Genomic DNA, 18,092 nt, shown 5'->3' with positions numbered 1-18,092 from the left:
AAGATTTAGTCAGCTGATGAGAGCTAATTCAGCAGCACAGAATACTGTATTTGGCATATGCAAGATTCATTTGCTAACAAAAATTGCAACACCAAGTTAAAACTTGGATTAACTTCCAGTGATTAAGATTCTGATTAACAGCACAAGTTATAACTAGAATAGTGATGGAGGTATTTTAACTACCAGTGTTTTGGAGTGCCAGGGGAAGGGAAGACACAAGTTACAGAAAATCTGTAGCACAAAACTCATGTAGAGGGTATTATTATTATTCCCTTTATCCCCCCCCCCCATTATTTCACTCTTAAGGTCCCAGGACGGGTTACAACATTTTTACTATATTAAACATTAAAGGCATTTTAAAAATGCTGAAATGGTCAAAACATTAATAAGAAAATTCCACGGACATGTTTTCAAGTGTTGCATGGGTTTTTTGTGTATTTTTTTAGGAAGATCAAACAGTACATTTTATGTCTGTCAAAGGAGGTGTTATGCAACATGTAGAATGATTCATTGCAGACACTTTTCCTTGAACACTGTTGTGACACAGTTGTAGAAGTATTAGGAGGGCGACAAAGATAACCAAAGGTCTGGAAACCAAGTCTTATGAGGAATGGCTGTGGCAGCTAGGTATGTTTAGCCTGCAAAAGAGGAGGCAGAGGAGATATAATGGCCACCTTCAAATATCCAAAGGGCTGTCACATGGAGGATGGAGCAAGCTTGTTTTCTCCTGCTCCAGAAAGTAGGACTCAAATCAATGGCTTCAACTTAAAAGGAAGGCGATTCTGACTAAATGCCAGGAAGAACTTTCTGACTGTAAGAACTGATAGAAAGTGGAACTGTCTCTCTAGGGAGGTTATGAACTCTCTCCTTCATTGGAGTTATTTAAGCAGAGGTTGGCTGGCCATCTGTCGTGGATACTTTAGTTGAGATTCCTGCATTGCGGGGGGCAGGTTGGACTAGATGAACCTCAGGATCATCTACCTTATGAGGTAGCCTTTCTGATAACATCCCTCACTGTAATGAAATCTGAAAATACAAACATACCTCAGGTGTTTCATTGAAATTGTAAGTCTTTAAATGGAAAATATTGATGGTTTTCAATAGCTTCTCAGCCTTTTGCCTAACATCAAGTGTGAAAATCACTGCTTTTCATTTAGTCATAATGCTACAGTAACATAATGTATATTACCCTGAATTGACATTTTTAGCATTAATAATGTGCATTATTTGCATTATTAAGCATGTTGGGAGTCAGAGGTGGGTCTGAACCAGTTGGAGCCCACTGTCGTATTTGCCACTGCATGATTTCTGTTCTCATCCTGAAGCAAAGTTCTTAACCCGAGGTACTATTTCTGGGTTAGCAGAGTCTGTAACCTGAAGCGTATGTAACCTGAAGCGTATGTAACCTGAGGTACCACTGTAGTTTCTGATGTATGCTGAAAACATACCTGTTTGCTCCAGCCTTTGACACCTGAATTATGTATTTTCAGGACCTGTCCTTCTCCTGTGACTGTTATTAGTTTTGACTTTTAAAAACTAAATTTTAAAAAATACTGTATCATGTCCTAGGACCTGCTGGTGAAGGGCAGGTGGGAATAATAATAACAAAAACAACAAACCTTTCAGAAGTCCGTTATGTCTTTTGCGCGTTGCTGCAGCAGGAGTTTGGTGTGCCATCATTTAATCACATCCAAGTCCATGCTGATTACTCTCCATTTTCCTCTACAGGCTGTTTGCTTGGTGATTCGTTTTACAGCTTCTTGTGTTTTAAAATCAAGCTAAGAGGTCTATAATCCACCAGGTTGTTCTCTTTCCAGCTTAAAATATATTTGCACAGAGATCCTGTCAGAATGAAAGTAACGGAGTTAGATTGTTGAGTGAAAATAAGGTATCACCACTCTGTTCTTTGACCTGCTTCTTTCATTACCTCAAGTGTTTCCCCATCTCTCTCTTAATCATCTGATTTATTTATTTAAGCTGTGGGAATGGGTGAAAAAGGAAGAGAGAGATTTTCCAGGAAATAGCCACTCAGCAATTCCTTGTTCATTTTTCTCTGTTGTTACAATAGGGAAAGCTGAAGCTCTCTGTTGGACTTCAGCTCCCATCAGCCCCAGCCAGAGTGACCAGTAGTCAGGGGTGACAGGAGTTGTAGGCCAGCAATGCTTGGAGGGTTACCGCTTCTCCACACCTTCATTAAAAACTTAATGACAAGGAAATTCAGTGGGCGGCCAAAAAGTTTTTGCATGGAGTTGCAATCATAGGGAAATCTGTACATCTCTTTTAATTTCTCCCTGCTGCCGAGCTCTTAAAGACACAGCAGTCTTAATTCCATCATAGCCAAACACTGATTCTGTGCTTCGGTATTATTTATTAGAAGCAGAATTGTTGTTGTTGTTGTTTAGTCATGTCCGACTCTTCGTGACCCCATGGGCCAGAGCACGCCAGGCACTCCTGTCTTCCACTGCCTCCCGCAGTTTGGTCAGACTCATGTTTGTAGCTTCGAGAACACTGTCCAGCCATCTTGTCCTTTGTCGTCCCCTTCTCCTTGTGCCCTCCATCTTTCCCAACATCAGGCTCTTTTCCAGGGAGTCTTCTCTTCTCATGAGGTGAATTAGTACTTGAATTAGAAGCAGAATTAGTACTTTCCAATTGCATGAAATTCAACAGGTCATTTCTCCTCTCCTCTGTTGATTTCTGCCTGCCATCCATGAAAACTCTGCCAGAAAGAGAAGGTAGCAGCCTCATGTACCAGGCAGATGTAGCATGACCTTTCAGCACAAACACATTTTGCAATAGTTTTGCCCACAGTGCCTATCACTGGAAAAAATGCTCATGCTTCTGGCAATCTGAACATTAACTCTTCTTATACAAGAGATCATTCCCCTTGTTTTATGGCTCCCACCACCACTACTGACCATTGTGAGCTTCTCAAAACATACAATGGAGTTCACTCTTTCCCCTTTATCATGTAGATAGGCACAATTAGCCATTAAGTGTGTTTCCCCATCCCCACCCACAAAGTGGGTTTTAGTACTGCTGCTTTGATGCCTCCACAGGAAAGATGATTCACTGTGGAGCTACTTGATCCCAGACTTAGGCTGGTCAAAGGTTGATCTCAGTATGTCAAACCAAACTGAAGACAACTAGACATTAACGAACATCACCACTTTCATTTGGTTTACGGCTGCTTCACACAAACTGACATTTCCTATGTAGAAGTTTCATATTCATCACGTGTCTATTTTGCTGCCCGTGCACATGGCAAGATTCAGTTGTCAACTGTAGCATTCAAACAAGATGGACACAGTTTCCTCAACCAAAATGGCTTCCATGAGGGGAGCGCATCTCATGAGAAGTGGACCTATTTACAGCCAACTGTTGCATGTTCCCCAGTCCTAGTTCAACACTAAACCAGCAACAATGAACCTTTGGCCCTCCTGATGTTGTTGAACTACAACTCCCATCACCCCTGCCCATTGGTCATGCTTACTGGGCAGATGGCAATTGGACTCGAGCAAAATCTGGAGGGTTACATTTTTCCTCACCCCTGCTCCAGCCTTTATGTCTTTAAAAGCAATCTGAGCCGCAAATGTCAGCAGGTGACAATGTTTCTGTCCAGTGCCTTGAAGGGCTGCCCTTGCTGAGTCATACGTATTAAATTTATGTAAAATTAGCAGGGAGCCTGCAGTTTGTTTGTTTTCTGGCAACCATAAAATGCCTTGCCAAGAGTAGGCGGCTACAGTTTAACCATACTATTCATTAGAGAGGTTTACGCTTGGTAACTGAGGAATGGAATGGCCTCTTTAATGCTAAATATGATGCAGAAATGTGGGTCCTTTGCCTTTCATTGATATTGACAACTTCTATCTATGTGCTAAGGTTCTTGCTGCATAGGAGCTAATGGAAGAAATTCTCATATCTTCCCCCTGCAACATGAGCTGCTGTATTTGAGGTCCTGAAAGCTCCTGGATATGGCAATATTTCTCTGTTTTGCTCCCAAGCGGGTTAGATTTCTCCTTTTCTGAATTTGGCTCACTGATGCTCTTTGGGTCCCCACAATGAACTTATTTTGAGTCAGACAAAATGAACTCATTTTGAAGATGCTGTTTGCGTTCCAAAAATGAACTTACCGTATTTTTCGCTCTATAACACGCACCAGACCATAACACACACGTAGTTTTTAGAGGAGGAAAACAAGGAAAAAAATATTCTAAACGAAATAGTGGATATATGATTTTTGTGGTTCATGCTGTGGCCACAGACATGTGATCTGACAGTGAGTTTGGAGTAGCCCAATGCAAAAATCCTGAGGATCCATGTGGATCCATGCTTTGTAACCACGGAGGAGGGAAGGAAGGGGAACCATGGATCCTCTGCTCACGACTGCAGCAGATCCCCCCCCGCCACCCGCAGGCATTCGCTCCATAACACGCACAGACATTTCCCCTTACTTTCTAGGAGGAAAAAAGTGAGTGTTATGGTGCAAAAAATACAGTACTTTGAGTCAGACAAAACGAACTCATTTTGAGGATTTGGGCACCACCATCAATGAGCCAGCCATCTGAGAAGCATTAGTTATGAGATATGGTCTGCTTCTATTTCTGCTGCAGGTAACTGAATTTTGAAATTATCCCTGAGTGCAATTTCAAGCGTTTTAGAGGATTTATTCAGGACACTAGCATCACAGAAAGGAATAGGCTGTCTTCAGTGTCACTTTGCATTCTGATGTATTCAAAGGATAGTCTTAGAGCTAAACATGTAACATTGCATTAGCTGATGCATTTTCCTTACATATCTTGGGGGTGGACTTTTTGCATACGTATATATAGTCTCATATACAGTTGCCTTGGAGTACACCCAGGCATTGAAATCAGTGGGATTTACTTCTGACTAGATATGTATGAGATTGTGCTGTAAATTAGCAGAAGAGGTGGGAGGTGGCTACACTCCCTTTATAAATGCAGCACTTGTCAAGCTCCTTAGTACTGCTTGTTTTCCCACTATGAATACTTCTGGTCTTAAATATTTTTTACTTCTCCTTGAAGCATATGCATATAGTATTCGGTGTACACACTATTGGTTTCTGCATTGTTGGTTCCCATTTCCCTGGGTTCTTTCTATCTGGACACTCAGACAATGGAAGCTGTTCCACACACATTGATACTTGTGGATAGCAAAGAAACAGTGGCTTTTCTGCTTTGAACTGGGGGTGTGAGAGTAGAAGGTTTTCAAAATGTTGGTGAAAATGCACAGGTTTGTCTGTGACCCCTTCATGATAAGGGGACACATGTCTTGGGTTTTTATTTCATTTAAAGTACCGTATTTTTTCGTGTATAAGACTAGGTTCCCCCCTAAAAAATAATGTCAAAAATTAGGGGGCATCTTATACACAGATACATCTCCCCCCATTTTCTTAAATCTGAGACACCAAAAACAGGGGGCATCTTATAAACGGAAAAATACGGTATATGTTGGTTGTTATGTACTCTTTCCTTGGTACTACACCATCCTAGGGACACAGGTGGCGCTGTGGTCTAAACCACTGAGCCTCTTGGGCTTGCCAATCAGAAGGTTGGTAGTTCGAATCCCCACAACGGAGTGAGCTCCCGTTGCTCTGTCCCAGCTCCTGCCAACCTAGCAGTTCAAAAGCATGCCAGTGCAAGTAGATAAATAGGTACTGCTGTGGCAAGAAGGTAAACGGCGCTTCCTTGCGCTCTGGATTCCATTACGGTGTTCCGTTGTGCCAGAAGCGGTTTAGTCATGCTGGCCACATGACCTGGAAAGCTGCCTGTGGACAAATGCCAGCTCCCTCAGCCTGAAAGTGAGATGAGCGCCGCAACCCCATAGTCGCCTTTGACTGGGGTCCTTTACCTTTACTACACCATCCTGTACTGATTTTTTTTTAAGGTAATATAATGCAATTTTGAATAGCGGGCATGAAATAACATTCAGCCACTTCTGGTTTGCTCAAATGGCTTCAAATCCTTGTTTGGTTAAAATGGCATTGACTTAAATGAGACTATGGGCATGATGAGCAAGGCATGGATATCAGCAGCATTCTCCAGTAGCTCTGGTATTACTTGACTGGAATCCTGCATCCGATACTTCAGCTCCTGGAGTTGAGGATTCTGAGGTTCCTGATTGTTTTCAAGTCACTGAAGAATACCAGTGTGGCTGAAATGCATTTGACTGTTTGAAATTTTAATCTGCAATCATAGAATTGTAGAGCTGGAAGGGATCCCAAGGATCATCTAGTCCAACCCCATGGAATGAAGGAATATACAGCTGTCCCTTATGAGAATCGAACCTGCAACCTTGATGTTATCAGCAACACGCCCTAACCAACTGAGCTATCTAGATATGATACTTGTGGACTTTATGATAGTTTTCTCTGCATGAATGCTTGTTCCAAAATGTTGGTGGTTAGCCATCTGTTTTTAAATTCATGTATTGCAATTGCAGTTTTTGGCTTCGTTACATCCATTTAGATCTTCTGCTAAAGCATATTTTCTTCATGCTATTTCAACATAGAACTATTTTGTTGTTCTTCTTTGGACACCTGCATTAAAACGAAATCCAGCTTCCCTGCATTTTTAAATTGCAGGTGTCCATAGGAATCTTGGGTTCCTGATCTGCTTTTCGAAAGCCTTGTTGAGGCACACTTTGAGTGCCTGTCTCAGAATTTATGAATAGTAAGTGGAGGATTCTAATAGCTTACTTGAAGGCAAACAGCTATGATTGAAATAAGCCCAACGTCCTCAATCTATTCGCTATTGTCCCAGCAAATTCTCCCATCAGCAGCCAGGTGTTTAGCAATTAGAGTTGAATCTTATAAAGATGCTATTTCTGGCATGTGTAAAATCATCCTGAGTGTATATGAAATGTTTTACAAGTGCGTTAGTGGGACCTCAAGTTTTAATTGACAACAGACTTTCCACCGATAAAGGAGTATTGCCAGACAGTTAAGGTTAAGGAACAAGGCTTGGATAGTGACACAGAGAGAGACAGAATGTTTTCTAAGGAGTGGGAGAGGAGACTCGCAGGACTGAGGGGAGTTGGAGGTGAGTAAGAAAAGCAGAGAGTCAAATTACTGAGAGGTGGAGCTAAAAGGCTCTTCAGGGAAGAGGAAGCTGCTGCAATCACACAGTGAGTCACATTACCCACGGATTCTTTCTAGCATCCAGGTCCAAACTTTTGACTCTCAACACTAACAAATCGGTTTCTCTGACCCTGAATTTTTGCAGGTTAACGCTGTTCTCCCAAAGCTCCCCTCCAGCATGGCTTCGAGGAGGAATAGCAGTGACCCAGCAAACAGGAGGAGGACGGAGAGACGCAGATCATCCCTGGAAGTTGCCTCAGGTAAGAGATGTGACTATCTGGATCTTTTGCTTTGATTACTGTAAAAGGATGAGTGGAACTCTATCCTCAACCATTGCTTTCCTTTGCTGATCTTAAGATCTGTCTTGACCTTATAAGAACATAAAACCAGTCTTGCTGGATCAGCCCAAAGGGTTATCTGAAGTCCAGCTTTCTGCTTCCCACAACAGCCAATCAGATGCCTCTGGAAAGCCCAAAAGCAATATGTGAAATGAGAGCCCTCTCCTGCTGTTGTTCCCCAGCAGCTGGTTACCTCTCATCATGAAAGGTAGCTTTATGGCCATCCTGACTAGCTTTCCTTAGATTTGTCTAATTCAATTTCAAAGCCACCTAAGATGTTGGCCATTAGCATGTCTTGTGGCAGCAAAGTCTATACAGTGGTACCTCAGGTTACAAACACTTTGGGTTACAGACTCCGCTAACCCAGAAGTAGTACCTCAGGTTAAGAATTTTACCTCAGGATGAGAACAGAAATCATGCGGCAGCAGCGGGAGGCCCCATTAGCTAAAGTGGTATCTCAGGTTAAGAATGGTTTCAGGTTAAGAACAGACCTCTGGAACGAATTCAGTTCGTAACCAGAGATACCACTGTACTTTAGCTCTGCTCTGTACTTCTGGTTTTTGTCTGTCTTGAATATTTCAGCTTCATTGGATGTCTCCAGATTCTAATATTATGGGGGATAAAAGATTTTATTTCACAGGCAACCTTTCCTTAGATACTTACAAGAGAGGCCTGTTTCGTTTTAACTATGTAACAACAGTGCACAGGAAACCACTGATTTATAACAATTATCTAAATACTTAACGCTACACTCAAGTCAGTATGCGACTGTTTATTTATGACATTTGTATGCCATCCAGTAACACATAGTTAGGTAAACAAAACTGAGATGCAAAGTAAAACATAAAGCTATTAAAAATAAAAATAATACTAGCATTAAGTACAACAAAACAGAACTTGCTGCAAATTTTAAAAACAGAGGGCTAGATTCCCTACATTATTTGAATGGACTGGGTGAAGGTGTGTAATACAGGCATGGGAACATGTGGTCCTCTGGATGTTTCTGGACTACAACTCCCATCACCTCTGACCAGAAGCCATGCTGGTAGTAACTGATGGGAGTTGGAGTCCAACTATGTCTAGAGTGCCACAGGTTCCCCATCCCTGATTCAGTACATTCAGTGGAAGGTGCAGGCTGCGGCTGTCATCTATTTCCTCTCCAAAATTTCCAATGTGCCTGTTATAAAGGAATCAATGCAATATAATTAAAAGTGCCAAGACTGAACTTAATTCAAAATGCTGAATATGTTTTGGGCAGTCTTTCTTAGCAGCCGTTCTAAAAATCATTACATAGTCACCGTGTTGGGAAATAATCATAATTAAATAAAACGAGAGAGAGATTAAAAAATGGAAAGTACATAACTGAAAAAGTGTCCCTCCCAGTTCATGACGTCAATATTACCATTGCTTGTTTGTTTATTACATTTATATACTAACTTTTCCTCCAAGGAATTTCAAAGTGGTGGTGTACATGGTTCTCCCTTCCCTATTTTGTTCTCACAACAACCCTCTTAGGTTAGGCTAAGAGACAAAGACTGGTCCAAAATTACCCAGTGAGCTTCACAGCTGAGTGGGGATTCAAGTCCTGGTCTCCCAGTTCCTAGTCCAATACTCACTATTACACCAGGACAATTAACCCACACAATTAAGACTGGGAGATAATCCTTATCTCCTCATTCAGAAGTGTGATCCTTCTCTGCGACATCAGTCTTTTCCTTAGAATAATTTCCAGAGCGGTAATTGTGGTATTGTACAATTTTGTTCGCAGCATATGAAGGTAGCCTGGTAGACTCATTAAAAAAGAAAGCCAAACTGTTACAAAATAGTGAGTAAGCATCTCCTACCTTCTCCCACATTCTGTCCATAGACTGCAATGTAAATACAGATTCTGTTGTTCAACATCAGCCAGCTTCTCTCCCCTACCCTTTAAAATGTTGTTTATGGTCTCTGTCCTGATTAAGAGTGCTGGAGAACCTGAAAGCTTGCTCACTACTTGGTAATATTTGGGTTGGCCCAGGAAAGTTACTGCTTCCTATGAATTTGGGAAACTTGTGCACAGGAGCTTGCTCAGTCTTGTCTACTCTGACTAGAAGGTTCTTCCCAGGATTTCAGGGTGGAGACTATCTCAGCCCTACCTGGAGATGCTGGGAATGAACCCGGTGCCTTCTGTGTGCAAAGCGGATCCTCTGTCACTGAGCTACGACCCTTTCCTATGTTTACTTAGAAGCACCACTGCATTCAATGGGGCTTACTGCCTAGTAAATGTGTCGAAGATAGGGGTCAACAGCACATTGTTTCATCATCCCACAGTTATCCTGCAGTCAATTGGAAGCCACGGAACCTGCGTCGGACGTTCAGGTTCCAAAGAACGTTTGCAAACCCGGAAAACTCACTTCCGGGTTTGTGGCGTTCCGGGAGCCAAAACATTTGACTCGCAAGGCGTTTGGGATCCAAGGTACGACTGTATTTGAGTTGGACACACTCCTGATGAGCAAAATACTTTACACAGGATCAGCGCTTGGAAGGTGTGTATGTGGAACCTCCCAAAGCTGTGGGGCAGGCAGGGGAAGGAAAGTTCAATAGCAAAGACTTTCCTCAGTGGTGAGCCTTCATGCACATTTTAACCTGTTCTACTTGTGGACTTGCAAGTGAGTCGTTGTAGCTTTGTCAATAGTATCCTATGTACAATTCTATGTTGCTTTGCTTTGGCTTTTTTATCTTTTTAGACAGGATTACATTGTATAATTTGTATCACAGCAGTATCCACACTTTATTTTGTCTGCCCTGGATCTTCCAACATTCAGCATTGTTGAATGTCCCCGAGTTCTAATATTGTAAGAGAGTTTGTGACAGATTTAGTATAGTGGAAGTTAGAGAGAATGAAAGAAACAATCACGTGGAAGCCAGGCAATTATTTCCTTGGATGGGGCTCCTGCTTCCCGCTAGCAGTTCAGATGTCAATACTTCTTTGCAAGACAGTTGGCACGTCTAATTAAAAATGAAAGCTGGCTTGTGTTAAGCTCAGTGGTTTGTTTTTCTACAAGTTGCATCGTGGCTGAGTTCAACAGTTTACTCCTAGGCAACTGTGCATAAGCCAAACTGCAGCGTGCTAACCACTTCACCACCCTTGACAGGCTCTCTTTTCTATGGCTCTTGCATTATATACTGCTGCTCTTTGGGGTGTGTTTGTGCACAGACTATTAGCTGCAAATTCCTCTTTTAGTGTGTGCAAAATGCCATTTCTCCTTGTGTCTCAACACTGGAGTGAGCTTTAATTGTGTGCAATGTGGGTCTAGAGAAAGATGTAGCCTCAGGACAGGTACTTTGCTTCCCGATCCAGAGTTTATAGAGTGATGCTGTTATGACTGACTGCTCGAATTGCATCATATCTTCTAATGTGTTGTGGTGATGCAGGAGGAGTGGTCCTCAGTGTGGGAACGGCTATAATTATATAGTGAGAACGGCCTCCATGTCATACATGTGCCATGTTCAGGCCTGGTATGAAGTCACACAATTGACCGGGGCATGGCTAAGAATTGTGAACTAGAAGAAATGTAATGATGCACTTTGAATTTTGTATTTGAGATTATGTTTGTAAGCAGTCTAGAGGTTCCAGTGGAGGCAGTGCACAAATCCAATTTGTAGAAATAAAAAGTACCCTACCAAAGCACAAGTTATTTGTACCTTTTAAAAATAAAATAAAACAGAATATGCAGATTTGATGCATGTTTTAAAAAGCATCCTATATCAATATATCAAAAGCGTAAACCAGATTGACAAATACACAAGTTGACCTTAATGCTCCTGCTTATTAAGGTTGCTAACTTACTCGAGTAATGTTTAGAGGTGCAAAATGCATTTTAATCATGACACTATTTCCCTGTGCCGCCCATGTTCTCCCCATGACTCTGCCCCATTTCAGCCCTTTCTGTCATGGCAGTAGCATGTCTGAAGTTCTGTTGGCATGGTGGTGGTGCTCTGCCGAATCCTGTAGCTCAACCTTTCCCATCCTGGTGCCCACTAGATATTCTGGACTATCCCTCCCATCAGCCTCAGCCAGCATGGCCAATAGCTGGCATGCTGAAAGCAGCTAAATTTGGTGGGCACCAGGTTGGAAAAGGCTGTTTGTTACAGTATATGGAACTTCAGTACAGGATTGTGCTCTGAAAGAGTGCAGTCTAACAGGAAAACAGCAACATTGCATAACAAGTGTGCTCATGGGCTGCTCTCATTCATTTCAACATAGCATGTGAGCAGGAAAGCATCCTGAGGCATTGTGCCTTTCTATTTAAATCTTATTTTAAACAAAATGAAAATGGAGCAGCAAAACAGGAAAAGTTCGTGATGATTTGAAAATAGAAATATTTTCCGTTTCAAAGGTTTTGCTAACTTCGCATAATAGGTTGCCCCAAACCTTTTATATTTTGACCACGTCCTGTTTATAAAGCTGGTGTTTACAAAGCAAGATTTCTGCCTTCTTGTGTGAACCAGGCATGATTTCATCTACTCAGCCGAGCCCAAAGCACATTTGGTCGCTTCTGGTCACTTGAAGGCTGCCATCTCTTCCTTGAAATCCTTTGTTCCTAGGCGTTTTTCAGGTTATGTCCTCTGATGTTTGCTTTCCCTGTGTATGAAATTTGTTGTTGTTCGGTGCTCAGTTGACTCATCAGTGTTAGTGAGTCAACAGTTACAATTCAGCTAGATTTGTGCAACGGGAAACAGCCTGGTTTCAACTGAAATACACCAGTAGATTAAATGAAAAAGCTTCTAGCAGATGCATGGAGCAGAAGAAGAGAGTGCATTTCTTAACATAAACTCAGCTCCTAACTCCTTACAGGAATGTTATTGTGTATAGCAAAAAAAAGAGAGAAAGGTGTTTCAGGCATCTACAAAGCACACCTGTGTTTTCTCTCCTCTTTATCTACCATTCATAGCAAGGGTGATGAACCTTTTTGAACTGCTTGGCCAGATCTTTATCTCTCCCTTCTTGGCAAGCTAACTTTATCTGATATCATATTGATGTCAGGTGATTGACAGGTGGGTGATCCCACCCACCCGTCGAAGTTGGCACTTTGGGAGGAAGGTATTCCATCAGCTGATGCAGAGGCAGAAAGGGGAGTTCAGTCCTGCTTTCTGTAGCCGTGACTCTGCCTGACATCACACGGTGGGTGTGGTTTGCAGGAAATGTGGTGGGCCATGTTTGGCCAGCGGAACAGAGGTTCCCCATCCTTGATGCATAAGAGTTGCATCCTTCTTCTTCTTCTTTGGCAATCACTCATAGCCGAATAAGATTGTTTTCCATAAACACAGTTTTAACAGTGGGTCTGTGACTGTGGAGGCCAGTTCTGGATCCCCACATCCTTCCACAGTGGGGACATAGGTTTCCATGCGGGAGTTGATCACGGTGAGGGTTTGCCAAACATGCCTTCCTCTTAGCACATTTCTCTCTTTCATCCTGAGTTTGAGCGTCTTCAAAGCCCATTACACCTTTTGTAAAGGCTGTTCTCCAATTGGAGCGCTTACAGGCCAGTGTTTCCCAGTTGTCGGTGTTTATACTACTTTTTTTAAGATTTACCTTGAGAGAGTCTTTAAACCTCTTTTCTTGGCCACCAGCTCCATGTTGGAGTTGTGTAATATTTGTAAGAGGCTTAATGTGTGGTTCAGCCTTACCTTGAGAGCAGTGTGTGCACCAGCCCCATCAGTTGCCCGGAATATGCGGAGCTGGGCTGGAAACCACTGCTCACTTAAGGTGAGAGATCAACTCCTTTGTAGGTATACCTTTTGGAACAGTTAAATTTTGGTGTGTGGTTCACATCCCACAATGTAATAGCTTGTCATCCTTTGTATAAACAGATCTCTCTCTGGGAACCTTAAAGGTTATCAGAGTTTTGTTTTGATTTTTAAGTGACTCTAGTATTGGCAAGGTTTGGCATCCCTAGAGAGCTTGGCTTGAAAAGGGGCATTATCAGGAACACCTGCAAGATAACTTTGCAGATAAGTTCTTCCTCTGGATTTTGCTTCACATAGGATATTGGGTGTTGCTAGAATCTCTCTTCTCTATAGCAAATATTCAGTAGCTGGCCCCTGTGAGCAGCTGCAGAGTTCAGGAGATTGAAATAGCAGTTCACGGGGAGCAGAATTTTTATCAGGATTGTGGCAAGGGGTGAAAGGGTTAAACTCTGTGGTCCAAGTGCTTCTTGCTCCCACACATACCCCTGAACTCAGCTGCTGCTTTCCTTTTGAAAAGTGTGCTTTCATTTGGCTGTGTTTGCCATGATGTACTGGATGCTTCTTGTTCCAGAAGAGGATAGAGATACAGGAATCCTTTAAAAAAAAAAAAAAAAAAAGAACAATTTTTGAAGACATGAGTGTTTTTCATTCTCGTTGTTTGCAACTTGTGGGTGGTTAGAATGTTTGCAACCAAATTGTACCCTGAGATGAGTCAGCTGTATGGTTTCATTTTCACAATACCCCACCCAGGACTGGTCTGGTGCAAGGCTTTTATTGTTTGATTTATTGACAATGCCCGTTTCTGCTTTCAAATGCAGTTTTAACGTTTGTATAAACAGATGTCTCTCTTAGGACGCCATGGTATCACTATTCCTTAAAAGGGACCCTGCCATTTTAAGTGTTGGCATTGCCCTCTGCAAGGATCAGCATTGCCTTATCTAGTCTGGCCTGGTGAGCTGCTTGACACCCATCATGGTTTGCCAGCCATGGGCAATCTTACCTTATTCACATTAGGGCTGGGCAATATATCAATACATCATCCAAAACCATTTTCAAGTTCATGTCATATTTTTGACCTTGCAATATATTGTAAATCATGATTTGTGTGTACTACACAAAAATCACAGTGGGGAAAACCGTGGAGCCAGCCATTGCCTCTACATAGCTCCATCCTTATTTCAGACATTGTGATTTATCAGTACAGTGGTACCTCTGGTTGTGAACGGGATCCGTTCCGGAGGCCCATTCACAACATGAAAGGAACGCAACCTGCAGCGGCGCGTCTGCGCACTCGCGGGTTGCGATTCACCACTTCTGTGCATGCGCGTGACGTCATTTTGCACACATGCGCGAGCGGCGAAACCCGGAAGCAACCCTTTCCGCTGGATGCAACCTGAAAAAACGTAACATGAAGCAAACATAACATGAGGTATGACTATATCACAAAGTTTAGCTGGTGATATATCATGTTGTTGAAAACCAGATGTCGCCCAGCCCTAATTCACATAGATATTCTGGTGAAATTTGTGCCTTGGGTCATCAACAGCATGGAAAGTGCAGAGCAGGATAGACTACGGCTGCCTTCTCGTGTTACTGTAAACCATAAACTGTGGCATACCATAAAGGAATAAATTTCACTCAACTTCCCTCGTCCCCATTAATGTTGGAATGAATCAAGCCACAATCCTTGGCTTAGCATTAAGTCGAAAATGGGTCTTGCTTTGTTTCATTCCCCACAAACCACTGTTGGTAAGCCAAGAGCAAACCTGGGCCTCAGATCATTGTTAACCACAGTTCTTAGTTCCAGTATAATACTAAGCCAGGGATCAGGGGTTGTTTCCTCACAATGCTAGCGGCAAGGAATAAATTGGATACATTGCATACACAGTAAGTCATGGTTTGTGGCTTATTATGGTGGGCAAACACGGCTAATATCTTACTGAATGGACAGTTGCTTAGATGTTCACTTTAAACTGCCTAACCTACTGAACATACTCTTTGATGAAGCATCTTCCACCCCACCCTGCTCCCTCCATCTCATGAAAGAGTTAGACCCTAAAAAGGCCAGGGGGGAGGGGGAAAGGGCTCTTTCAATGAAAGTTATGCTTAAGAATTCCATGGCACTTTGCATCTTCATACTATAATGCAGTTATTGATTAACTGATGCAAATGACTGTTTAACTTATTGGAAACTTGAACATGGTTTGCAGATAACAGTTCGGGAAATGTAGCATCCAGTCACATGAAATTTCAGTTTCTACTTCATAGCCGCTTCCCTGAAGTTTGGAGATTTGGTGGTAAAAAATACACTTCTCACTCCTTGTTACAAATGACCAGGTTTCCTTTTGTGGTAGCATGTACACCTCTGTAAAGTTTCCAAGTGGTAAATATAATCATTTGCAGCTTGTTGTGGTCATGTTTTAAGTTGTGCCGGGGAAAGATTTGATAACACTGCATACAGCAAGGAGTTAACTTTTCACCTGATTTGCAGCCTAATATAAGCTTCCACTTGGCCATGCTGGAGCCAACAGCGCCAAAGTGTTCAGCAATGTGTGCAAGATTTCAGGAGCACTGTATAGTTTTACCTCCATTTAATAGATGGCAAATTTAGAAGGGCAATATGTGCAGGAAACTTGATTCTGGACTCAAATGGCTCTTGCCCCATCAGAGGGTCATGAGAGGAAGGCAAAGGAAGGCACAGCTCTTCTGTATTAAAAAGTCTTCTAGCAAGATCCGATGCATGCTTACTAGGAAGTACCGTATTTTTCGCCCTATAGGACGCTTCGCCCTATAGGACGCACTTTTTCCCCTCCAAAAATGAAGGAGAAATGTGTGTGCGTCCTATGGGGTGAATGCAGGCTTTCGCTGAAGCCTGGAGAGCGAGAGGGGTCGGTGCGCACCGACCCCTCTCGCTCTCCAGGCTTCCGGAAGCTATCTGCAAGCAGTGGGAGAGCTGCGCGACTTCACGCAGCTCTCCCACGGCTTGTGGAGAGCTGCCTGCACCCCGAAGCCTGGGGGCGCGCTGAGCTCAGCGCCCCCAGGCTTCGGGCTTCGCGCAGCTCTCTGCAAGCCGTGGGAGAGCTGCACAAAGTGGGAGAGCTTGCGGAGAGCTGCCTGTTCTGGGGGCTGGGGTTGGGGGAAGCTCAGGCTTCCCCAGCCCCGCGCCGGGGGGGGAAATAAAACATTTTTTTCTTTATTTCCCCACAAAAAAACTAGGTGCGCCCTATGGGCCGGTGCGCCCTATGGGCCGAAAAATACGGTAAGTCCCATGTTCACCAAAGCTTACTCCCAAAGGAAACATGCCTAGGATTGCTGCCTTCGATGTGCATGGGCTAAGTGGCCTATGAGGTTCACACACTTCAGTAAGGATGCTACATTTTTATGGTGCCCTTCCTGTGATGTCCTCAAGACAGAGCCCATGGATCCCTCTCCCCACATCCTCACAATAACCTTGTGAGGTAGTTAAGGCTGAGAGTGGCTGACATAAGGTCATCTAGTGAACTTCATGGCTGAGCTGAGATTTCAACTGGGGTTTCCTCAGGTCAGTGCTATATCTACTGTGCCAGGCATGTCCAACTCCCAAGAGACTGCGATCTACTCCCACTATAAAAAAAATCTGGCAGTGATCTATCCATTGGATTGACCGAAGTTGTTGATATTTTGTGGGGGAGGCTTCACCTAAGTCAGGGGTCAGCAAGGTTTTCCTCACCTGGGCCAGTTCACGCCTGGGCTGCAATTTCCTGCGTCTGCGCAGACACGATTTCCGGCATCTGACCATGCACAGACGCAATTTCTGGCACCGCGGAAGTGAGTCTCTGCGCTGCACCAGTTTAGCGCAGTGCATGGGGACTCCCCGAGTGGGTGGTTCGTGGGGCGGTTTGTGGGCCGGTTAAATGACCCCCAAGGGCCGTTTGTGGCCCATGGGCGTTAGGTTGCCTACCCCTGACCTAAGTTGTTGAGCTTTTTAAATATTTTTTTTTAATTGTGAGATGAATAAGTATCACGCAATCGACCAGGATTGTGATCGACCACTTGGACGTGCCTGTACTATGCTACATGCTGGTTCTAACTTAATGGTGTGATACCTATCCTACTGCTGGAACTGTTAATCTTTAAAAATGTGTTCACAAAGTACAAAAAAGTGGTTTGTTGTTGCTTATTTACATTTTGCTTTGGGACCCAAAGATCCCTGCATATTAATACTACCTAGTACAGAATATACTAGAAGGCAGCCCTGTTTAGGGAAGTTTTTAATATTTAATGCTGTATTGTTTTTAGCACTTGATTGGGAGCCACTCAGAGTGGCTGGGAAAATTCAGCCGGATGGGCGGGGTATAAATAATATATTATTATTATTATTATTATTATTATTATTATTATTATTATTATTGGTTCAATAAATCAATCATCAAGACTACAGAAGGGAGCAAAGTCGCTAAATGTAGAATATTTGGTGGTTGACTGGCCTAAGACCATCTCATTCAACCCAGTCACCGTCTTTAACTTTAGCTTTCAGCCCTGTATTCCCTATTCCTCTCTCAGGACATCAAGTAAGCAAACAGGGCCAAGGGTGTCCCCTCCCCCGTTCACCACAACCCGGGCACAAAGAGGGTAGCTCCCTGCCCTTGCCCCAGTGTAAAAGGAAATGCTTGCTCTTGCTGAAAGATGGGATGGAACCTTTTTCCTTTCGGAACTTCCTAGTTAAAGCTGGGAATGCTAATGTGACTAGTCTAAAAGCTGTCCATTTGACTAAATGAACAGAGGTGTGCACACTCGTGTTTCCCGATACGGAAAGTCAAACTGAGTGGAGATGGTAAAATCCTTGCTGAGCAGACTCTGCACTTGACTGTACTTGTCCAAAATCCATGGAATGTGCCTTGTCTAATCTCGCTGGTTGTGTCTGCAGTCTGGGTGCATAGCCTAAT

At 43.1% G+C, this 18,092-nt stretch overlaps 1 protein-coding gene and 1 long non-coding RNA gene across 3 annotated transcripts in view; one reads left to right on the top strand and one right to left on the bottom strand.

Moving 5' to 3' along the window:
* BAK1 (BCL2 antagonist/killer 1) overlaps nucleotides 1-18,092 on the top strand; it is a gene marked incomplete at its 3' end in the record, with an annotated part of 37,800 nt that overhangs the window by 9,882 nt on the left and 9,826 nt on the right. For both annotated transcript variants that reach the window (XM_083619688.1, XM_083619690.1), the window contains exon 2: nucleotides 7,245-7,359. In XM_083619688.1, coding sequence (XP_083475814.1) covers nucleotides 7,278-7,359 — 82 coding nt within the window. In that variant the 5' untranslated portion in view covers nucleotides 7,245-7,277. The remainder of the gene's footprint in view (nucleotides 1-7,244; nucleotides 7,360-18,092) is intronic.
* Nucleotides 286-10,851, bottom strand: LOC310765127. Its single transcript, XR_014549453.1, has 3 exons — nucleotides 9,282-10,851; nucleotides 1,620-1,842; nucleotides 286-638 (listed from the first exon to the last, which is right to left on the bottom strand). It is a non-coding gene; the product is annotated as an uncharacterized lncRNA (long non-coding RNA).

The sequence above is a fragment of the Podarcis filfolensis genome, assembly GCF_964270895.1.
Source record: "Podarcis filfolensis genome assembly, chromosome: 6".
Lineage (NCBI taxonomy): Eukaryota > Metazoa > Chordata > Lepidosauria > Squamata > Lacertidae > Podarcis > Podarcis filfolensis.
This window is presented reverse-complemented; position numbering and strand designations above follow the sequence as displayed.